The sequence below is a fragment of the Pseudochaenichthys georgianus genome, chromosome 13 (assembly GCF_902827115.2).
Source record: "Pseudochaenichthys georgianus chromosome 13, fPseGeo1.2, whole genome shotgun sequence".
Taxonomy (NCBI): Eukaryota; Metazoa; Chordata; class Actinopteri; order Perciformes; family Channichthyidae; genus Pseudochaenichthys; species Pseudochaenichthys georgianus.
Genome location: NC_047515.1, coordinates 28,612,250 through 28,637,283, shown reverse-complemented (window position 1 = coordinate 28,637,283; position 25,034 = coordinate 28,612,250). Strand labels below are relative to the sequence as shown.

Here is a 25,034-nt window from a genome sequence, read left to right as displayed (position 1 = left end):
TTGGAAATTGTGTGAAAGCAAGCTAAGAAAACCATGATGCTGATTGTAACAACCATGCATACATATAAAGCTGGCAGCTGACAGCATGTGCTGTGTGTGTGTGTGTGTGTGTGTGTGTGTGTGTGTGTGTGTGTGTGTGTGTGTGTGTGTGTGTGTGTGTGTGTGTGTGTGTGTGTGTGTGTGTGTGTGTGTGTGTGTGTGTGTGTGTGTGTGTGTGTGTGTGAGCCATCGCTTGACAGGGTCAGTGATCAAACCCACAATGACAGTCAAACTCAATCTGAATAAAGATTGCTGCTTTCCGAGGACACAGCACATCTGGGGGCTTCACGAAGGCCAGGCTCAGTGTGTGTACGTGTGTTTGTGTACAGTTGTGTGCACTCCACATGTCTTTACAGTTAAACACACAACGTTAGCTGTGCAGTCTACACTCCAAGTTGGGATTTGTTACAGAAAGATGTTTAAAGATGCACGCACAAAATTGACCATGGTAAAATGAACTCTTTATGGCAAGAAACAAAATGGTAACCTCTCTCTTTAAGCTGCTTTCTGCTTTTGTAATCCAATCATCTTTATACATTTAGAAGAAACCATATATAAATGTGCCATCATTTCGTAAAGACAGAGTTTTAAAACAGACTGTAATGTCTCTGAGCAATCAGTATCAGTATTCATTCAAATGTGTGTTTATCAATTAATGTATTCACTTTCTTTTACTGTAGCTCTGATTTTGTTCTCCACCAACTCACTGGTGGATTAAAGTTTAGTGAAGCACTGATTTAAATAATGCTGTTTAGAAAATGAGGTGGGAATGATTGCGTGTTGGGAAAAGATTATCTGACTCATCTACAGCAGTGGTTCCCAACCTTTTTTGAGTACTGTACCCCCAAAGCATTTCAAGCCAACCTAAAGTACCCCGTACTACGCAATCAATCGTGGTGATCCCCAGGATATATTTAATAGTCTATATATTGTGGCAGACTGTGTGTGTGTGTGTGTGTGTGTGTGTGTGTGTGTGTGTGTGTGTGTGTGTGTGTGTGTGTGTGTGTGTGTGTGTGTGTGTGTGTGTGTGTGTGTGTGTGTGTGTGTGTGTGTGTGTGTGTGTGTGTGTGTGTGTGTGTGTGACCCAATGCGACAATTAATGTGACACTTAAATCATATTCAATCCTAACTAATCATATACATTATAATAGCCATTGTTTAAAGACTTTTTTTTTAAAAGTAAGGTATCTCACCAATTAATGTGACACTTGAGCCTGTTTCTGTCACAGTCTTAAGGAGAACCCAAATGCAGCACTCGAGAAACCAAGGAGAATTGGTAATATCCTTTATTGGAGATTCCACTGGATCGGAGGAATACCAACCGGGCAGTATAACGCACCGGAGGACAGCGGGCAGAAGGTGAGTCAGGGACAGGCAGAGGGTCAGGGAGTAAGCGAGGCGGTCAGCGTGGATACAGGCAGGGTCGGATAACAGGCCAGGCAGGATAGTCGAGGGACAGGCAGGATCAGGAAACAGGCAGAGCAGGCAGGTCGGGGACAGGCAGGGTCGGAACCGGGTAGGCAATCTAGTGTTGAACGCGGGAGAGACAATATTGAGGCAAAGTACAATCTGGCAAAGAGTGTGTGTCAGGTGCGAGTTTAAATACTGGCAGAAGCTAATGGGTGCAGAAGAGAAAGAGAGTGAGTTAACGAGTGGGTGTGGAAAACAGGTGAGACAGGTGAATGGAAAACTACTGGTGAATGATGGAGCAGACTATGACAGAACCCCCCCCTTAATGGACGGCTCCTGACGTCCCTAAATGCTAATCTACAGATGAAGGTGGGATTAGTACTCATCTGAAAAAGTTCTTTCCGCCTCCCTCTCCTGCCCCCTGTGGGAATCTGCATCCTCATCAGAAGCCTGCCCCTCGCTGTCCTCCTCTGACGAGCTGACGGTAAGAGGAGAGACTCTCCCTGTGTCTCTGCCCGTCAACGTGACGGTCTTAGACGGTTGCTCGGGATTACGCCGATGGAACTCCCTGATGAGCCGGGGGTCCAACACATGACGAGCTGGAACCCAACACCTCTCCTCAGGGCCGTAACCCTTCCAGTCCACCAGGTACTGGACTCCTCTTCCTCTGCGACGGGAACGAAGAAGTCGTCGGAGAGTGTACGTAGGCCCGCCGTCAATCATCCGGGGGGGTGGTGGGGGAGGGATCGCAGGAACCAAGGCACTCTCTCGGACAGGTTTGATCCTGGAAACGTGGAAGGTGGGATGGATCCGCAGAGTCCGAGGCAGTCTTAGCCTTACTGCTGCGGGATTGATTATTCTGACAATCTCAAACGGTCCAATGAATTTAGGTGCAAGTTTCTTTGAATCCACCCGTAAAGGAATATCCCGGGAGGAAAGCCATACCTTTTGGCCCACCTGGTAGACAGGTGCTTCAGAACGTCGGCGGTTGGCAGAGGAGGCGTACCGGTTGGCCGAACAGACGAGAGTTCTCCGGGCTTGATTCCAGGTCTGTCGACAACGACGGATGAAAGCCTGGACGGACGGACAGGTAACCTCCCTCTCCAGGGCCGGAAACAGAGGGGGTTGAAGCCCGTAAGCACACTGAAATGGGGACAGCTTGGTGGCCGAACTGACCAGAGTGTTGTGGGCGTACTCGACCCAGAGCAGCTGTTTAGCCCAGGCCGCTGGGTTCTTGGAGACTATACATCGTAAGGTTGTCTCCATCTCCTGGTTCTTTCTTTCTGTCTGACCGTTGGACTGCGGATGGAAACCGGATGACAGACTGACCGTGGCCCCAAGGAGCGTGCAGAATTCTCTCCAGAACACCGAGGTAAATTGAGGACCACGATCGGAAACCACATCAGTAGGCAGCCCATGGAGCCGGAACACATGGAGCAGGACCAGCTCTGCCGTCTCTTTAGCTGAGGGGAGCTTGGGTATCGGCACAAAATGAGCCATCTTACTGAATCGGTCTACCACCGTCAAGATGGCAGTGTGTCCGTTGGACGGTGGCAGACCAGTAACAAAGTCCAAAGAAATGTGAGACCAGGGGCGATGAGGGATAGGCAGAGGTCGTAGGAGACCAGCAGGAGCTTGGTGAGAAGACTTGTTCTGATTGCAAACGGGGCAGGCATTAACAAATTCCCTGGTGTCCTCCTTAAGTGTTGCCCACCAGAACCTTTGCTGGACTACCTCCCATGTGCGTTGGATCCCAGGATGGCAGGTGAGTCTGGAGTTATGAGCCAACTGGAGAACATCAGACCTCAACGTCTGCGGAACGAACAGGCGGTTCGGAGGACAGGCACTGGGTCCCGGCTGGTCCTGCTGGGCAGCCTTGACCCTCTCCTCCACCTCCCAGATGAGGGCGGCGACGAGCTGAGAAGTCGGAAGGATGGTGTCCAAGCCCCTGGGAATGTTACCTCCCTCTCCAAACTGACGAGAAAGAGCGTCAGCCTTAATGTTCCGAGAACCAGGGCGGTAGGAGAGGGAGAAATTGAACCGAGTGAAGAAAAGGGCCCATCTAGCCTGTCGGGAATTCAGTCTGCGGGCCGACCGGATGTACTCCAAATTCTTGTGGTCGGTCCACACCAGGAAAGGTTGACTGGTCCCCTCGAGCCAGTGACGCCACTCCTCCAGAGCCAACTTCACTGCTAGCAGCTCCCGGTTTCCCACATCATAATTCCTTTCCGCTGGAGTCAAACGCTTTGAAAAGAAAGCACAGGGATGGAGTTTTTGGCTGTCCATTGCTCGCTGAGACAGGATGGCTCCCACCCCCATATCAGAAGCATCCACCTCCAAAACAAACTGTCTTACAGGATCGGGTACTCGGAGGATGGGGCCGGAGGTGAACCTCGCCTTAAGGTTCTGGAATGCCTCCTCAGCCGAGGAGGACCACTGGAACATGACCTTAGAGGAGGTCAGGGCTGTGAGAGGAGCGGCCAAGGTACTGTATCCACGAATGAACCTCCGGTAGAAGTTGGCGAACCCGAGGAACTGTTGTAGCCGCTTCCGGGAATCTGGAACCGGCCAGGAAGTGACTGCATCAACCTTGGCAGGATCCATCTCGATGCTCCCTTGTCCCACGATGTATCCCAGAAAAGAGACAGAGGATGTGTGAAACTCGCACTTCTCCGTTTTAACAAACAGCGAGTTCTCGAGTAATCTCCTGAGAACCGCCTGGACGTGGTGCACGTGTTCTTTCAGTGTCTTGGAAAAGATCAGGATGTCATCCAAGTAAACAAACACGTGTCGGTCCAACATGTCTCGGAGCACATCATTTACCAACGCCTGGAATACTGCAGGGGCGTTGGTAAGCCCAAAAGGCATGACTAGGTACTCGTAGTGCCCCGAGGTGGTGTTGAAGGCGGTCTTCCACTCATCCCCCTCGCGAATACGTACCAAGTGGTACGCGTTACGCAAGTCCAGCTTCGTGAATATGGTTGCTCCCTGCAACAACTCAAATGCAGAAGAGATAAGAGGCAGTGGGTATCGATTCTTGATTGTAATGTTATTAAGACCCCGAAAGTCGATACAGGGCCTTAGGGTCTTGTCTTTCTTCTCTACAAAGAAGAACCCTGCGCCAGCAGGTGATGAGGACGGGCGAATAATCCCAGCCGCCAGAGCGTCATTGATATAAGTCTCCATGGAAACTCTTTCCGGAGCAGACAGGGAGTACAATCGACCCCTGGGAGGGCTGGTGCCGGGATGCAGGTCGATGGCACAGTCGTAGGGCCGGTGTGGTGGTAGGGAAGTAGCCCTCGACTTGCTGAATACTTCCTTGAAGTCCAGATATTCCGGTGGAACTCCTGTAACATCCAGAACTTGGCTGGGGTTCCCCGAGCGTTGAGGCGCGGCAGCCTGTTTCAGACAGATCTGATGACAAGAGGGGCTCCATCCCAAAATGGCTCCCGTCTCCCAGTCAATGTTAGGGTTGTGGCGGCGGAGCCATGGGTAACCCAGGATAAGCGGGATATGTGGAGACCGGAGAACATGAAACTGAATAGTCTCGTGATGGTTCCCAGACAGGAGCATGTGAACGGGTACAGTCTGATGAGTCACTGTCCCCAGCAGGTGACCATCTAAGGCGTTGGCTGGAACTGGGCGAGATAAGGGAACCCGGTCTATACCCAACTGCAGCATAAGCTCTTCATCCATAATACTCGCGTCCGAACCAGAGTCAATAAAAACTGCAAGAGCCTGAGAGCTATCCGGCAATAGCAACCTGGCGTGGCTCAATGGTCTCTGAGTGGGAACAAATCCAGGGGTTTGGCTCACCAGTATGTTCCCCATTACTGCTGAGCCTTGCCTTTTACCGGGCAGTGAGAAACGAAATGGCCGGCCCGGCCGCAGTAGAGACACAGGTTACGACGTCTGCGATGCTCACGTTCCTCCAAAGTGAGGTTGGTGCGACCCACCTGCATGGGCTCATCCCCCCCTGGTTGCGGCTCTGGAGTGAGGTGAGGAGTCGCAGCCAAACTCGGACGTCGGGGCGCCCAGGCATGTTGAACTTCCGCCGATCGTCGCTCCCGTCTCCGTGTCTGGATGCGCCGATCCATGCGGGAAGTCAGTTCAATCAACCCATCCAGTGAATTGGGCAAATCAAACGACACAAGCTCATCTTTGATGTAATCCGCCAACCCACGCAGATAGGCGTCACACTGGGCTGCAGAATTCCAGTTGCTGAGGCGGCTCCGGGTGCGAAACTCAATGGCATAATCCACTATAGATCCATTACCCTGGCTCAGGTTCAATAGTCCTCCTGTAGCGTCTGGACCCACAGACACGGGTCCAAACACCTTGCGCAGCTGCGCAGAAAAAGCGGGGAACGAAGAGCAGGCGGGTGTTTGTTGCTCCCATTTCGCTGTGCCCCACAGTCGGGCTTTCCCAGTCAAATGATTGACCGTGAACGCCACACGAGCAGCTTCAGAAGCGAAAGTGTGTGGCTGCAGTGCAAACAGGATAGAACAGTTCGTAAGAAACGGGCTGCAGCCCTCCGGTTCCCCGGCGTAGCGCTCCGGAGTTCCCACCCGAGGCTCCGGGGTAAATCCCATCAGAGGTGATGCAGAAGCGGGTGTCGACAGCATAGGAAGAGGCGCTGGAGCAGCCACTCCTGCCACTAGCTGCTGCACAGTAGCCGTTAGCTGCTGTAGCTGCGCAGCTAAATAGGTTAGCGTCTGGTCATGTGAAGATGTAGCATGATGAGCCTCGGTGGCCAGGGCGGCTATCGAGGCTTCCTGCCTCTGGAGAGCGTCCTCAACTCTCTCGAAACGGTCTCTTGGTGAAGAGGAGTGCGCTGGGTCCATGTTCTGGCCAGATTGTTCTGTCACAGTCTTAAGGAGAACCCAAATGCAGCACTCGAGAAACCAAGGAGAATTGGTAATATCCTTTATTGGAGATTCCACTGGATCGGAGGAATACCAACCGGGCAGTATAACGCACCGGAGGACAGCGGGCAGAAGGTGAGTCAGGGACAGGCAGAGGGTCAGGGAGTAAGCGAGGCGGTCAGCGTGGATACAGGCAGGGTCGGATAACAGGCCAGGCAGGATAGTCGAGGGACAGGCAGGATCAGGAAACAGGCAGAGCAGGCAGGTCGGGGACAGGCAGGGTCGGAACCGGGTAGGCAATCTAGTGTTGAACGCGGGAGAGACAAGCATGAGGCAAAGTACAATCTGGCAAAGAGTGTGTGTCAGGTGCGAGTTTAAATACTGGCAGAAGCTAATGGGTGCAGAAGAGAAAGAGAGTGAGTTAACGAGTGGGTGTGGAAAACAGGTGAGACAGGTGAATGGAAAACTACTGGTGAATGATGGAGCAGACTATGACAGTTTCTCCCTCATCAGTTTTGTGAGTCTGGGGGAGATTGTTGCAACAGCTGTGACCAGGTTATTCTCCAAGTTGAGTCTGTTCCTGTGTTTAGTCTTGATGTGGGTCATGGTGGAGAATGTCACCTCACACAGGTATGTGGACCCAAAAGGCAACAGTTCATTCAGGGCATGTTTCCCCAATTCAGGATACTCCTTCTCCACACCACACCAGACCAGAACTGTGTCAGTGGTGTGCTTGAGTACCTCATCTTCAGGCTCCTATCTGAGGACACATCTATGAGGTCTTCTTGCAGTCTGGCGGGAATGCTGCTGTTAATGCACGTCACAAATGGATTACGCACCCAGTCCAGTGTGGATGACTTGTTGTCAATATCAGGGAAGTAGGAGTTGAACTCATTCTTGAGCTTGGACAAATGTGTGTGTACTATTTTCACAATTGGAGCTCTGTCACATTCACCAGTAGCAATGTATGCGTTCAGCTGCAGGAAACAACTTGTTTCCCCTTTTTCACATTTGCTCTGCCAGAGCTTGATCTTCTCCATGAATCCACAAACTTTGTCAAACAAGCTAAGAACATTTGTGTCTTTACCTTGAAGAGAGAGATTCAGCTGGTTGAGTTTGCTGAAAATATCAGAGAGGTATCCCAGCCGAGCTACCCAGTCAGCGTCGTCGAACATAGCCACAAGTGGGTGTGTGTGCTCCGACAGAAATGCCCTCACTTCATTGCGTAGCTCGAACAGCCGCTGTAACGTCTTCCCTCGGGATAACCAGCGGACGTCAGTGTGAAGCAGGAGCTGTTTATGTTCTGACCCACCGTCTTCACAAAGTGACTGAAACAGTCTATGATTCAAAGGCCTGGACTGTAGGAAGTTGATCCCTTTTACGGCATCATTCAAAACATCGTTCAACTCTGGACTCATTCTCTTGCTAGCTAATGCTTCTCGATGAATCATGCAGTGCGTCCATGTAACGTCAGGGTTTACCTTTTTTATGTGGGCCATTAATCAATTTACTCTGCCGGTCATCGCCGCAGCGCCGTCTGTGCACACATGAGAGCAGGATTTCCAATCCAGCTTGTGTTGAGAGAAAAAATTGTCAATAACGTTAAAAACGTCCTGTCCGGTAGTTCTCCCCGTGAGTTTCTTACAAAACAGAATGTGCTCGTTCATCTCCAAAGTGTCTTTGTAACGCACAAACGCAATCAGTTGTGCTTCCCCACTGACATCCGTTGATTCGTCCAACTGCAAAGCGAACGTACCAGGCGCTTTACATTTTTCCACCACTTGGTCAATAATGTCAATTCCCATGTCGTCGATCCGATGGCACACAGTATTATTTGACAACGGCACTTTCTTCAGGACATCAGCTGCTTTCTTATCGAGCATAGTTTCTGCGAGAATAATAGCAGCAGGCAAGATTAGCTCTTCGGCTATGGTAAATGGCTTTTTCGATTTAGCAACGAGTAGCGATACGGCATAAGATGCCTCCAAGGCCTTGGTTGAGACCAATGTCGCTTTCTTTAGTTTTTCTTGGCTTCCCTTAAATTCAGCCAGCTTTTGGTGGAAAAACTCTGCAGGCTTACCCACACAGGCGGGATGTCTAGTACTAAGGTGCCGATGTAAATGGGATGGTTTCATGCTATTATTAGAAAGCACGTCGCCACAGATGAAACACATTGGCTGCGGTGGCTCTGTAGTTGTGACCGTAAACCCGGAGAGCACATAATGTTCACCAAACTGACGATTCTTCACCTTCTCTGTTTTCATTTTCTTGAGAACGGGTTCTCCTGATTCAGCAGTATCACCTGTGCTGTTGTTTCTGGATGAACCAGCTCGACTCAGCCATTGATCCATAATGATTATGTTAACAGAAATTTTGATCTCAATAAACACCAGCGCATTCACTTGATAGGATGTTGATATTTTGCTAGCTAGCAAGAAAACCAGCGCGCCACTACAATGATGATGATGATGTAACACCTGACAGTCCGGCGGGAAGCTGAACACCGCGCCAATAATAATATATAGCCAGCAAATTATTACATAATTTGAATGCCCCCAATTTTGGCTACATTATTACAGATTATGCATTATTCATTATTTGGGTACAGTTTTCCTGTAAACATTTTAATTAAAAAAATGGGGACCATTAGGGGTTCTTCGTACCGCTAGGGGTACGCGTACCCCCGGTTGGGAAACACTGATCTACAGTATGTAGAGGAAAAGAAGTTTGCAAAATGTGTTGTACATACAATGCAGGATAATAAGGGCCAAATGCAGATTTTCTGATTGATGCTACAATGTAAATTAGGATTCTGAGAAATTGCCCCTGGAATAATGTCACTGCAGATAAGAAATGCTCTCTCTTCAAAGATCAACTTGCATTGCTTTAAAGGATTAGGCTGGTGTTGAGCTATCTTTCCTAATTATTTTCAACGAATGAAATTAAAAATACCGAAAGCAAACAATCAAAGTAGCCTGCTAAGAAGAGGAAATATAACACAGATGAGCTAAGAGAAATTGTGTATTTAGTGATTTAGTATTCAGAAGAGACATATGACCCAGGGAAACTTTGGCTCTTCAATGTGTTCTTAGTGCTTGGATGATCATAGCATAAAAAACACTGGTTTTATGATGATGTAAACTGGTTTTATCGTCTCCAAACCGTCTATGCTGTAAATACTTTGTATGTTAAAATTGGAAATTACTCATTATGTTAAACCTGTGTTCTTAAAGCGCAAACTGACAAATGTCCTGAAAGTGAAGCACTCACATAAAACAGTCAGCGCAGAACTGTTACTCTCTGTCGCTGACTGAATGTTTACTGTAGTGCAAGAGAAAGGTAAACTGACATACAGACTGACATACAGTGTTGGAAAGATCTAGATTCTACTAGTTGATGCTGCCCCCTTCCCAGGCCAAGCACCATCCCCCCTCTCACCTCTCACCGAGCATATTTTGGAGCTAAAACACACCATTGAATCAAGTAACAAGGCAATCCTTGTCCAGGGCCACCAAACCTCATCTGGACAGCCAGCAGGGAAGCCACTGTAAGTGTATGTATAGTGTGTGTGTGTGTGTGTGTGTGTGTGTGTGTGTGTGTGTGTGTGTGTGTGTGTGTGTGTGTGTGTGTGTGTGTGTGTGTGTGTGTGTGTGTGTGTGTGTGTGTGTGTGTGTGTGTGTGTGTGTGTGTGTGTGTGTGTGTGTGTGTGTGTGTGTGTGTGTGTGTGTGTGTGTGTGTGTGTGTGTGTGTGTGTGTGCTGCTGCCTTTCCTCTACACGCACACACTTTTTGTTCTTTTTTTTTTTGCCATCTCCTCTCTCTGTGGGAGCATATATGGCATAGCGCCATATTCATATTATACAGAGACAAACACACACGTGCAATATCTGTCGCACAAAACAACACGCGATCGAAACGTGCCTCAGCAGTGTGTCTATGAGTCTGTGTGAAGGCTCGGAGCGATGGTGTGTTTAGAAAACAGCGCAGAGAGGTTGAACACAGGGACCAGATAGATGTCCTTTTACCATCAACACTTATGCTGCGTTTGGCAGCAACACTCCTCTCACTCCCCCTGTTTTCCTCACCCTCCCCAGCAAATCTTTCAACACTCTCGCTTCCCCCCCTCAAACTTCCTCCCTGCTCCTCTCTCACGCAGTCGCTCCGGCATCAGTTCCCCTCAAGCTAGTTGGTCCACCCTCGTCCTCCTCTCTCTCTCACACACACAACTCTCTAACCCACATTTGGCTGTTTGACTGCTGCTTGGGGCTGGATGCAGCCTATGCTCATGCCAGTGTGTTCTTTTCCTTCAATCACTTTTTTTTTTAACCCATCTTTCTGTCTCTGTCCACTATCTTCAGCGTCTGTCGCTATGTCCACCTTTTCTATGTTTCTTTTGAATGAAATGAAACAGCTGCACCTCCGGCAACAGAGGCTTGCCTACTAAACCAACTGCTTACCATGTTTGTTTTTTAACCTTGCCAATGAACATTCAAAACTGACTTAGAGAAGGACAGTCAATATGTATTCCAATTATGCACTGGCACATTTGGCATGATTGAAAAATCATGCCAAATGTTATTTGTTCATTTTAAATAATGACAATATGCTCCATTATCTCAATCAAAGGCATAATAAGCCTCAATGTTACACAAAGTCAGATAGCTCCAGCAACCGGAACAGGTTGAATGTCTCTCTGGAAATGTATTTGCGTCAATGAGAGAATGTGGGCCTTCCTTCAAATAGATCTCTGAGCACATGTCTCTGCTTTAATGTCTCCCTCCGCCCTCCCTCCTCTTTCAGACACATACTGTATATGATGATGAAATGATGAATATGTTATGCAACACAGAATGGCCTTATTCAGACAAGGGCTGACCTCATTTTAAGTGAACAAAGATTTTGAAATGACAAGAATACTAATTTGTTTTGCCCTGCAAATGCTCAACATGTTTCCAATGCTTATCATACTGTAGCTTTGTCATGTTTTGGTGGGCTTGGATGAAAGAAGTGACTGAATGTTGCATTTTTCTAATGAGCTGTGAAAGAAAAACTGAATGATAAATAGTAAAAAGAAAAAAACACTTGGCGTCTTGGACATATCACCACTTCTTTTTAGACATTCTATTTATGGTTGTCATCATTTTGTATAAAGCAACTGCTTTTCAATTGCATGTGACACAAAAACCACTAGCAGAGGCCTTTCCCCCCGAAACCCCCCATCCCACTGAGACCCTCGTTAAAAAACAAACAACTTCTGTCAAATGCAAGGTCTCTGTGCGAAGATCACAATGGAGTCAAATTCATGTCAAAATCATCAGCTATTATTTAGCTTATCATCATGCTTTTAAAACTCCCTTAATATAAGCTGATTTATTCTGCATATAGCAGTACAACACCAAAATAATAAATCACTCTCTCCCCCCATAAAAGAAAAAAACCCTGAAATAAAGGCACAGACTAAGCTATTTCCCATTTTCAGTTCAGCAGAGTGCCTGTCTTGCCTCTGGCTTTGCAGGCTGCACCAGCCTGCTTCATGAATACTGCACCACCAACGCTTGATGAAAACCCCCACTTTTTTCTCAGGTAGAACTGCACTCTGGAGAGCTTCATTATCTCATTAAGTTAAACTAGACCTACCAACTGTGTATGATTGTGTCAGACAGAGACTTTAAGAGAGAAAGAAATAAAACAATTTAACATTTGAAGAATGGTTGAATTTCTGTTTTGTAATACATCATTAATGGACAAATGGCAGGTTATAAAACGATCCATGGCTGACTGAAACACACAGAAAAAGTGAATTACTGTGTTTATTATGTAGTACATTCATTTAATTCTGATAAGATAAGATGGTACTTTATTGATCCCAATTTGGGAAATTGTTTTTGTTGCAGCAGCAGCATAAAAGACATTTTACAATAAAACAAAACTAGAAATAAACAAGAATAGAAATCAAATTAAAATAAAATAGAAAATATACATGTTGAAATAGAAAATATACATGTAGATATTATATATACAAATATATATATATATACATAAATATATGACATGGAGGTCATAAAATGTAAAATGTTAAATAATTATGTCATGGTTTCTTTCTCTCGGAAATGGTACCACACGATTTGGTATGCAGACCTGGGCTTTGTCCAAAACCACTTCCTTGCTTACTTATTCACAATTTACTTTCAAATAAACACATGAATCATCCTCACTAGGTGTGTTTCAATCTACCTGTTTTGATGCAAATATTTCATTTTAGCATAAAGCCTAGTTTATAAGTCACTAGGCTGGGGTCGTAAAGTTGGTGAATCAATAAAAGCGAAATGGGACAGAGGTGATGGAATCAGATTAAGCGAATGAATGATACATGAAGCATGTGACTTAAACGTCCGTGGAGGCTTCTGCTCCACTGAAGGGACACAAAAGTAGCAGCAGATTAAACCAGTCTCAGCCTCATTGCTTCACACGGATATGATGTAACCATTCTCACATTATTACATGAAACACACAGAAATGTCATAATTCCATCAGGTAATCTACATTGTTTTTCACAGTCTGGTAATTTGTTTGACTTTAAAGCCTAGGTGCAATCCATTTGTTTGTTTTTCTCTGTGCCCTGCATCAATCTCCATGTTCCTCTCACTGATCTTCACATTACACAGCGAGGAAAGGCTTCAGGAGGAAACGCTGTCCTCGGCAACTGGTCAATTCTGAGGTAGTTTAAGTTTCAAAGTTCAATTTGTCATCGGTCTTGTTCCAGACATGACAGAGCAGAACGGCTAATGGAGCTGTTCTAATACAGATAGTCCGGTAACTTAAGGTTCCCTGGATACCAATTAGTAATGAACAACCAAGCAGCCGAAGTCAGACAGCTAAGGTGGGATCAGCTCCAGCTTCCAAATGAAATAGTGAAAACTGAGATGAGATGTGATTCTGGATCAAGGCACTCTGAAAGGTGTGTGTGATCTGCTTTAAAAAAGGCCATTGGTGACTCATCACCACCATATTGACACTAAATAATACGCCTTGAAAGTTCTCAATCCTACGTTCAGACCATTAATAGCAGCAAAGAACGATTTGCTATGTGAAGATATGGAGTAATGGCATACTCAGCATTATGTGCATTCTCTCTTCGTTTTAAACCAAACTTCTCTTTTGTTTATGTAGCAGGTCTGACTGTGTGTGCATGTGAGTCCTTGATTGTTTGTGGGTTCAACTGGCAAGCTAATTGTCGTTATAGCGCAGTGACCGCTAATAATGTTGTGCCTAGCGACAGCGTTGTCATGAACGTGTAACGCCCACCTTCTTGTTCCACTTCACATTAACACTATGTTGCTCTGTCAGCACTGTTTACTTTGTTTGCACTGTTTCCGATGTTAGCACCATTAGCTGCTAGCTGCCAGCTCAGCCGTCGCCATGTTGAGAGCCTTGTGGAAGATATGTTAGATATGTTCTGAAATTATTATTGAGGACCTATAATTAACTCTCACAAAGATTATTACAAACAGAGAGAATGTGAGGTTTTTTGTCGAGAATAGAGGGTGTTTTGAAAAATAAAATAAACTTTTATCAGTGAAAATGTTAAGAAAACTAAAATACAAAATCTTGGTGTTTTTTATATCCAGGAACATGGCACTGCTATATTGCAGCTTTAAAAAGGTAGCAATAAAGTGTGAAAGCTAGTATGCCAGAAACAAAATAAATCATCTCACATTGAGAGATTATGAGCATTTCAACTACACCACAAACCAATAGAAGAGAACTAATGAGCCATTTAATCACTGCTATTAAGGTATTCTTCCTGAGTCACACGGTCTTTCCGTCTCTCAAAGTCTACAAATGGGTCGAGGCAACATGGCCAGCCAACAGAAGAAAGAGACAAGTGTCGGTAAGGATTACGCTGCGTCTCCACTTAAGCCACATGGGTGAGTATGAGGCAAACTCCCCCCACTCAGAATGTTCACCGTGAATCCCCACTGCACATCCATGTGAATGGATCTCCCATGTGGCAATAGCACTGCCAGCTAAAGCTCTTGGTGTTTATATGATGATGCACACTCGGGGGCAAAAACCGCTGGATTGGTGGAAAAATTCTTTGTTTCAGCAGCAGATCACCCATTCGTGAAAACATTATATCAAATTATGAATTGATATGTTTTCTTGATATGTGAATGAGAAAGCGTGTGATATGCATACATATCAGATGTTGAGTCAGTTGTGGAAAATGCTTTAATATACGCTGAGAGATATCACAGACAGTTTTAGGCTTTTGCATAGTAATTGGCTTATCATTTTAAGTCATAATAAATATAAAGCAAAGCAAAAATTAAGGATTGATGTTGAAGACATCCTGAGGACATATTGGGAAAGTACTTTATATAATGGGATCCCACTTTTTTTATGAAGATTGTGATTTCTGTCAAGTAATGATGTGGCACTAAAAAGTACTAAAACGGTGTTGATTCAACAGGAAATGGACCTTAGTATATACATTTGTTTTAAACTTACTCTGGTTGTCTATAACTTGATATACAAACCCCATCACTTATGATATTAGGCTGCAATCAATCAGCGATTTTCTCCAGAAAATGTTAAGATATCAGTGTTAAAGTTCAAGGGGCAATGACAGTAAACCAACAGGTAACGAGTAAACACATTTAAATTAAATATAAACAAACACGATTTAGGAAAGTATGTTGAAAAGGTGTAGGTGTCTTTGAAAAAGCCAGGATATTCTTGAATTGTTTCACCCAGTTAATAATCACAGGTTACAGTGTAAATATCTCCTCTTTTCACTACACCATCAGTCACTACCCTATCCTGCAAGTTTCCAAAAATAGAACAGGCACCTCCAGGATCAACAAAAGGAATACTTTTTTAATTAAGATTTTAATGATTGATGTAAAATATTACTATTAAATTTATAATCCTATCTGTACTTTTTCTTTTTCTGACACTAGGCTGCCACAATAATCATGTATCACAAAAGGAGGTTCTTTTGAGGACACAATGCCATAACATTTTGCTCCATCATGTGTTAAATTAGGAAACACGTGCACTTGCCAGCACCCAGGATAAACAGAGGCTTTCAAAAATATTTACATGAGATCTCACACCTGCATGCCCGCACACAAATACCCGCCAACAAGCACACACAGTAACGTGGCATGCTAAGTGCACCTTATCAGTAGAAAAAACAGCAGAGCACAATGATGATGACCAAATTAACCAAAGTGTCAGAGCAACGATAAACAGCACTGTGTGCATGGTGTAGAGAAGATTGCAGATCTAAACACCATAAAAGGCGTACAATCAGATAAATACGTTGTGAGCAATGGGTCGCAATTGCGGCAACCTATGTTAGTAAAGCACACAAGTCATTGCAACATAATAATACATAATGTTATAACAATGTGTGTTACTCCGGCTTGCCCGTTGTCAGGAAGGAAACGTGCGTAAAGCTGCCACAAATGCCAGGACACCAAAAAGCAAAGCACGTCTACAGTTGCTGAAATGAAATAAGAAAGGCAAACACAAAGCGTAAATGGTGCTCTGGTTTAGAAGTTGAACACGTCTTACCTGGTCCCGCGGAATGCAAGGCAGCGAAGTCCTGCGGTGGGACTTGCTGTTGCTCTGACTGTGAGCCATCATTTCCGAGGCCGCTATGGAGCTGGACCTCCGTCTCCTTTTGAAGACAGGGATGTCATCCTCCTTCGCCCCGGTCACAGAGCCACAGCACCCCGTCCCGCTGGTCCCTGAGGCCGGCAGGAGCCGGTCAGCATACCTCGCAAGCAAAACCCCCAGCAGCCCCAGCAGGTAGGCCAGGTAGGGTCTCCAGCTGGCCCGGAATCTGCCCAGAGAGATGAGTGAGACGGTCCTGATGACGCTAATGAAGACGAGGATGGACACTCCCTGACGCAGCCGGACGACCAGCAGAGCCCCGCTGCCCAGGCAGCCGAGGACTACCAGGGTTGCGGGAAGGGACAGCAGCTGCTCCTCCGCGCCGCGCAGGAGGGACTGCGCCGCGGCTTCACCCAAGTTGCACACGGCCAACAAAAACACCGCGTTGCGGATGAGCACCCCGCAACGAATCAGATAAAACCCGACCCAGAAGAAGGCACATACGAGTGTAAAAACGGGGGAGACGCAATCGCACACAGTCAAGAGCAGCTCCCCAGCGCAGCTTACCACGAACTGAAGAAGAGAGCCGCTGCTATTTACGTCGCTGCTGCTGCTTGCATCCCAGTCGACCAATCTGAGCAGCAGAGCGAGAATAACGGAGACTGAGGCAACACAGACCGCAGACGACACTCTTCGGCAAGTCCATGTCACGGCGGCTCTCAGCCACGACTGGATCCATGCGTCCTGGTGTAACGGGGTGACACATGTCTTCACGTAGCCGTTGCGCTCTAACGCTGCCCGGGGATATTTTTCATGAGCGCTTCTTGATGAACCTCTGTCGCTGTCTGCCTCCAAGGCCATCGCTGATCAGTCAAGCGGAATGCTGTGCTGACCGTCCAGCAAAATAATAGATTTAGTGTCAGTGTGAGCGTCTCAGTCTACATGTTCCACCTTGGATTCCCATGATAATACATGCTCTCTGTGTGCAGGTGACACCAACATGTCATGGTTAGTGATACATGCCTCCAAAACAAAAGTTCAATAAGAATGCGCAGGCTATAGACTGGTTGAAAAAAACCTTCCAAATGATGGGGTTCCCAACTTTTCTTTGAGTGTTGTGCTTCAGAACTTCCCCATTACATTTGGTCTATTGGGTTGCCTCCGGTTTTCAACCAGTGAACCAAAAAAGTAACCCCTGGCGTTTCACACATCTAGGCCACTACCTCCACTCCTCCATATAGTCTCTCGCTCACCCTCTCTCTCTCTCTTTATCTCCCCTCCCACTACTACCCCTGTTTTGTGCTGCTCTGGTGATTCTTTTAGCTCTTCCCTGCGTTTCGGTTCATTCTGTAGACTGATGTGACTATTGGAAGTGGATGGATGCCATGTTTACATGGAGATGTCCTGGCTTGTTCTGGAAGATGGATCAGCCCATTATCTGAATTAACTATAGTGATCCTGCAATACATTTTAGAGGTGCTACACTGTAATATGACAGGATATTATACTGGTACCACGCAACTTGTAATGATATCATTTATCAGTCGGAGGTTAGTCAAATTTCAGATGTCAAACACACTATGTAGAAATAGGTATGTATTTACTGCAATAGAAGCAGCTTATTTCCCTTTCCTTTAGTCTAAATACACCCAGTGGTCATTTTCATGGATGTAGGCCAGAAAAACAGACAACCAGAGAAACACAATCCAACAAAAAACAATGAGCATAATCTAGCTTTAGTAATAATCATCTTGCTACTCATTTATTTTCCTGGATTAAAATCCTAAATCACATCATCCTCTGCCTACTGTGTACCCGACTGGCAGTGGACAAGTTAGCAGCCTTCACCTGTTTGCCCTACATTTTATGAGAGGATTTAAAAGGATGCACTGCAATAAAGCAGTCTCTTTCTGGAATATTATTCATAAAACTAAATCGTTTAAATTGGTTGAGGAAAAGCATTACAACATTTTTGTTGTACTGTCTTCCGTGTGTTAAAGTAAAAGCTGTGTTTTATCTGAATGGCTGAAGAAGTAAAAAACCGTCAGTCAAAAAATATGTATAATACACAGAGTACATTTTGTTACATGTAGTTATGCATCAGAAAAGTACAGAGGGTGTCGTATTGTCATACTGATACTCTGTACAAACTGTGAAGACCACTGAGACAAATGTAACATTTGTGATATTGGGCTATATAAATAAACATTGATTGATTGATTGATTGATTGATTGATTGATTGATTGATTGATTGATTGATTGATTGATTGATTGAAAAGTGCAGTGGCAAACCGTGGCTATCACAACTGGACCTTCTGTGGACACACCCAGCCAAATCAAATCAATATATGATTGGTTGATCAAACTGTCAGTCCAAACGTACGCTCTCATTCAGTGCAACGGCCAGGGCATTCTATCAAGATGTAGAATACCTTGGTTGAAGGATATTCTACCCAGAGACCCATAACACGATCTGATTGGTTGCTTTCTTTTCTACTGAAATGCGCGGTCCGAGAAGGACAAACAAATCAACGTAACACTGTACAATCTTAAAAATGCTGGGTTATTTCTATAAACACATTGCTGGGTTGATTTGGCTGGGTCATAATTATGGGTTATTTGGGTACTGTAAACACACTGGTGGGTTGTTCATGCTGGGTCAAAGGGGTTATTAGGGCTTCAATTGCAGTTGAACACCTGCCTGGGTTATTTTTAACCCAGAGGTTGCTTTATTCATTTTCCCACTTCTGAATCATTCTGGAACCATCTTTTTGTCATTTCTCACAACACAAGGTATGTAACCTATATTTTATCACTATATTTTACCTATATTTATATAATTATACAATTCTGTAACTTATTGAATCATTAGTAATTGATTTTGAAAAACACTACAACCACAACAGTGATTTTTCAAAACCACTAATCAGCCAGTGATTTCACAGAATCACCAGTGTTCTTGCACACTGTAAGACCGAACATTACAAGCTTCTGAAAGCAAATTGATTGTTTTAACTCAAACATTTCAAAAAGTTAATTCACCGCTAATTTTCTGATGACTACGAACTGATTTATTATTGTGTACTCTATACAGTGTTCAACCACTTTGGGTCATATTGGTAATAGTACTCAAGCATTTTTAATGAATCTGTCTGACGTTGGTCTGACGTCATCACGTATGTGCTCCGCCCCCGACGTGCCGAGACGTTCTATCCTTCACCATAGTCCGCCCGCCATTATCTGCTCGCCTCTGTTGAAATCGCTCAAACTTTTAAGAATACTTTGCCCACCGTGCTCTCACTGCCGGAATCGTGATCCTTTTTAGGCCGCACTACTCTGGTGAGTTACGTCTTCGAAATTCGAGTGCTTTATTTATGTGTTAATGATTTTAATCAGCTACGTAATGAATGGTAAGGCTTGGGTTAGCATGTAAGCTAGTGGTAGCTACATCGGTGCTAACGATTGTAATCGTACCCTCCAAGTTAAAATCATAGACTGTATATATAAAGGTTAAAACGAAATAGACAAGTGTTAAGTGGGATAATACTGTTGAACAAACGGCTTCTGTTTGAGGTTGATAAAATAAGGTTACATCCTTGTAACTTAGAGATATTTTATTATGTAGGAGGAACTGTATGCATCGCTAAGGTTAATTTAAATTGGCTATGCTCAAGTATGTAGACAAGTTAATGTCGAAGTAGTTATGTGAAATCAACCTCACAATAAGATGTGTGTATATTACAATTATTAATGTCATATTTCAAGATGATTACTTAGATATTACAATATGGTTGGTTGAGCTGGAGTTCATTATCGAGCTTACACGTTAACGTCACAGTCATCTGAAGAACGAACCCAAACCTTGTTGTTTGTATTAATTGCAGTACCAAATGGGTATCAAATAAACAGTAAGCATTGGTAACACAACTTCCAAAGTTACAGTAAAATAAAAAGGACCCTGACTCGGACAATACACAATCCAACATGTCCAACAGAAGAGAATCAGTTATATTGTTTGTACACATGGTACTTTACATATATATATCTGTTTGTTTAAGCTGTCCAGGTGATGCAGACAGGCTGGACCAGAGAGTGAGAGACAGAACTGGACTCCTCACAGCAGTGAACTTCAGCACAGGTACAAAGACTCTTTTTTTCTTACTGTACAAAGAATCAAGAAAGATATTGGTTTAAATTAATGAAGTATTGATTTGAATACACTGATATACATTCCAATAAACAATACTAAATACTAGATCACCTACACATCAGTTAAGTTGAGGGGTTTTTCCATGCAAAAAGTTACATTTAGATATTTAGCAATATGACTTTGTCAGCTTTCTAATGTAATGTATTGAAGGCAAAGATTTATCTCTCAATATTGTCTGTAAAAAAACGTGGTAAAAGTGATTCTTTCAGTGAGACAACAGAGCAAGCTTCTACAGTTGCACTACGTTTTGATAACAGTTAAATATTATTTTGATAATAACATATATTTCAATGTTGATGAATTGCATACTGTTCATTCATAATCTGATTGTCTTTGTAGCTCATTGTTTAAATAAAAAAAAAACATTACAATTACAAAATAATTATATCTACAGCCCCTAAACACACAAACACACCGCTTTCATAAATAACACACTTGTTCTGCAATAATATGTTTTATGTTTCCTGTCATTTTTGTTAGGAAAGGACATGCCTGAAAGACACAACATTTTCTCCTTCTCTGAGAGTCAAGAAGAACATCCAAGAGGATCATTAAAAGCTGATGCTATGAGATTTTAAGACCAGTACAGGACATTCACTATAAACAACTGTTATTGTAAAAACAGTCAGCTGATCGAATGCAGCTATTTCCACATCTACACTCCATCAGCTGATTATTTCTATTTGCCTCACTTTATGAGCTTCACATCACCTGTGCCTTGTACCGCAGAGTTTGCAACGTCACAAATAAATGGGGCCAAGCTTCAGTCAGATGTGAATGTGTAATCTAACATGTTCAGTAAGAATAATGGACGAAAGGAGTGCAAATACAAATACAGTTTATTGAAATGTGAACCAAAAGTTAATAAAATGTTTTAAATAAAAAGCACATATGGACAGAAGGTGTAAACCTATTAAATGTATAAGTAAACACATTTAGTCAAATAAAGTGACAGACTAGGCCTGTGCAGTTGGTATCAGCTTTGCCCAGCATGGGCTCCTTCATCAGCCCTGGTCCTCCTCGCTGAGGAAAGACCCTCAGTCCTCTCTAAACCAACAGACAGGACGTCCATCACATGGAGGTTTCTCCCTGAAGTCTCTGCAGCCCTCTGGACACCACGCTGTCTCAATCCGTCCACACTGAATATGAGAGGGGGGAAATGAAAATAATAAATGCTTTAGACAATAAGAAACATAAAGTTGACTGTTGAGTTGCTCAGTTTTTTTAGATTGTCAATACTATTACTGTATAACTAATATCTCAGGTTAAGAGGCACCTTCAAATAAAGATTGGTCTTTAAATACATTTTGTCTTTTGAATTGTTTGTCTAAAGTCAAGGATCTAGAACTGGTACTTATTTTTAATGATACAGTCTGGTTATTATGCTGTTGGCCTCACAGGTAAGAGCACTAACTAGCTACCATCACATGTACCTTAGCTTGACTTAAATGTATAGTTAAGTGATATCAAAATATAAATAACTAATGTCATGCAAACATATTAATATTTGCTTGATTCCAGAGTTGAATTTAGCACAATTGCATACAAACGTTAAGGGGTTTTAAGATTCTGAAGTATTATGCTAAAAACTCAATAACTTAGATTATTATTTATAGTTTTGCTGAATAGTTTCATGGCCGCTTACTTTAGAAACGTAAAATGCGACGGCAGTGTGCAGATGGGGAGCGTGTTAGCTTAGCTTGGTAGCTTCAGCTAGCTCTGGAACTTCCAGCTCGGTGGCAGCAGGTCCCGCCTCGGCTCCGCCTCTTTGCCCTTATTTGGAGAAGGCGGGAGTTGAACTCTGACGTCACTGTTGAGCCGTTAGTGGCCGACTCCGCCTACTAAGGGCTTCACAGCAACTCTGCAGAATCCTATGGGTGACGTCACGGACCCTACGTCCATTTATATATACAGTAGTGATGGGAATTCCGATTCCCTTCGGGGACACGAATCTTTTGATTCAGTTCACTTGAAAGATTCGTTCACTGATTCGTTCACTGATTCGTTCACCGGTTCGCGAACGACATCTGGTGATTTGCACGTTCGCGAACGATTCGTCTTCACTACTGCCGAAGTCCGTACAAGAAGTTTGCTGGCGTAACATTTATGATATTAAAACACATTTTTCACCTCACCTTGTTGCCCCATGAATTATGCTCTGGGAATAGGCTACATATTATTTAAGAAATATAATTGGCCATTGTTAAATCTCTCATAAATGTGTGCCTGACTATACGATGTATTACAGCAGGCTAGCACGTTATACTTTCAAACCCATGCATGGACTATGTGCTTAAATCCAAAAGCATTAAACTCCATTTGGGCGAGTTCAAAGTGAATACAAAAATATATCCTCTACATCGGTGACGATTTATTCATATTCTATAGTATGTACCCATCTATGTTTACCTTTAGCTAGCGGCTAAGCTAGTGGGACGCTACGGAGCCCAGATATCCGCCCTCTGAAGCTTTTAGGGCCGACAGGGAGAGGAGAATGTCCCGCTAACGCGGTGTGTGTGTTTCACATGAGCGGGACGCTATGGAGCTCAGGTATCCGCCATCTGAAGCTTTTAGGGCCGACAGGGGGAGGAGAATACAACGCTGTGTGTATTTATTGCTAAGCTAGCGGCTAAGCTAGCTGGACGCTACGGAGCCCAGCTATCCGCCCTCTGAAGCTTTTAGTGCCGACAGGGGGAGGAGAATGTCCCGCTAACGCTGTGTGTGTTTTTCACATTAGCGGGACGCTATGGAGCTCAGGTATCCACCATCTGAAGCTTTTAGGGCCGACAGGGGGAGGAGAATACAAAGATGTGTGTATTTATCGCTAAGCTAGCTGGACGCTACGGTTCAGGTATCCGTCCTCTTTATTGCGGACAGGTTGAGGAGGATGTCCCGCTTCTGTGTGTCTGTGTGTGTGTGTGTGTGTGTGTGTGTGTGTGTGTGTGTGTGTGTGTGTGTGTGTGTGTGTGTGTGTGTGTGTGTGTGTGTGTGTGTGTGTGTGTGTGTGTGTGTGTGTGTGTGTGTGTGTGTGTGTGTGTGTGTGTGTGTGTGTGTGTGTGTGTGTGTGTGTGTGTGTGTGTGTGTCGGAGCTCAGGCTCTGATTACAGTAGCTACACTGTAGGAAACAGTTCTGAACTGTTTCCGCCAGTTCTTTAAGTTCGTCGTTCGCGAACAGCGAACGAATCGTTTTGTGGGAGGAATCAGTTCATCTCGTTCACTTCAAAGATTCGTTCAAAAAGAACGAATCGTTCGCGAACGACCCATCACTAATATACAGTCTATGGCCCCTACACACACGGCGGCGGGCTTGTCTGAAGCTCGACCAACAACCACTCGCATGAATATCCCGCCCAGGACACACAAGCACGCGGTTTGATTGGCTAGAGCTTGTACTGGCATATGATTTGATTGTCACAATGCAGTTTGGCATAGCGTAACGTCACTCCATTCAAAGTGAATGGAGTGATGTTACGGCCCCTACACACAGCGGCGTGCGTTGACGCTTCTGCCCATTCACTTTGAATGGGGTGACGTCACGCTTAGCCGAACTGCATTGTGGGAGCAAAGCATAGCTTTCATGTGATTGGTTGTTGGTCTATCTTCAGACATGCCCACTGGCAAGTGCCGCCGTTTGTAGGGGCTGTTACACTGTAGGTGCGCCGCGTTTGGGGGTGCTGCAGCCCCTTCCCGCGTCCATGTTTATTCCACATGGTTACTAAAATGTGAAATTATATTTGTGTTGGCCTGTGAATATTGTTACGTTTTCCAATGGCTTGGAAATGCAAACTTTGTGCTGCTGTCTTTGATACAAGGGCAGAGTTACTTGAACATTATAACATTATTATTCCCTTGATTTAAAAGTTAATGCAGACTACCTTTGCCCTGCGGCGCAATGAGATCATCAATGATGAGCTACCTGTTGGAGAGATCCTGGAACGCTGACCTGCCTTGAAAATGGAGTCACAGGTGAACATATTTTATTTATTACAACTATATCACTATTTTGTGTGCCTTTGTCACTGATAACTTTGACATGTTTACTCAGATTTAGCATGTTATGTTTCTGTTTATCTCTGCTGCCTTCAGTCCACATATACATTGTACTGTGAATTAAATAGTCATTTTATATTTTAGCAGAGTTTCACAGGATAACAAACCTCAACCTGAAGAACCACTTCTATGCGAAGTTCGATAGACATGTCCTCCATCTTCAGAGCCTGTTCAGGAAGAAGGCGGCAAGGAAAGGAAACTAAAGTTCTGGATCAGCTAGCCTCCTATGACCTCCAGGTGAGTCGGTTATGCCTCTTGGTGTTTTGTTCTCATACTAGAGGGGATTATCTTTGTCAAAATGTTAATCTCTTCAGTCATGGAAGAGCACTTTCTTGTGATATCAATTGTTGTGTGGTTATACTGTTTAGCATCCCAAGTAAAACAAAGATATGTTCTCACACTCAGGGAGTAAGGTGACGTCCATGTCCGACGTGCTGCTGTCCTCCGTGCTCTGCCTGCATATCTGCATGAAGATGACTCCACGTTTCTGAGGCTGTGGCATGTAAGTCAGCATAATAACTGTTTTCAATGTATGTGACAGATCATCCAAAAATATAGTTTATCTTGTTACATTGTTTCAGGAGCTCTATCGCATGTAGACAATTATTTGAATTTGTATAGTGAAACAAATTATAATAAAGGATAGATTGAGTTTGAAAAAGTATGAACTGTCCTGGTGTCATCGAAGCTTGATTCTGTCACTGAGGTGTTAATCAAACATTATCTCTTGTGTTGCTCACATCCCGTTCAGGGTCTAGTTCCACGATTTGAATATTGCCATAAGAATTGTAATCATTGTAAGGTACACAATGGACATGTTGAATATAATCTCCCTT

The 25,034-nt window shown here is 44.3% G+C and overlaps 1 protein-coding gene and 1 long non-coding RNA gene across 3 annotated transcripts in view; one reads left to right on the top strand and one right to left on the bottom strand.

Annotated features, from left to right (window-relative positions):
* pde3a (phosphodiesterase 3A, cGMP-inhibited) overlaps nucleotides 1–18,125 on the bottom strand; it is a 56,689-nt gene extending 38,564 nt beyond the window's left edge. For both annotated transcript variants that reach the window (XM_034098031.2, XM_034098032.2), the window contains exon 1: nucleotides 15,896–18,125. In XM_034098031.2, coding sequence (XP_033953922.1) covers nucleotides 15,896–16,798 — 903 coding nt within the window. In that variant the 5' untranslated portion in view covers nucleotides 16,799–18,125. The remainder of the gene's footprint in view (nucleotides 1–15,895) is intronic.
* A 1,064-nt stretch (nucleotides 18,126–19,189) lies between these two features.
* On the top strand, nucleotides 19,190–20,776 carry LOC139435004 (uncharacterized). The gene is made up of 3 exons (XR_011644273.1): nucleotides 19,190–19,277; nucleotides 19,997–20,076; nucleotides 20,629–20,776. It is a non-coding gene; the product is annotated as an uncharacterized lncRNA (long non-coding RNA).
* The last annotated feature ends 4,258 nt before the right edge of the window (nucleotides 20,777–25,034 follow it).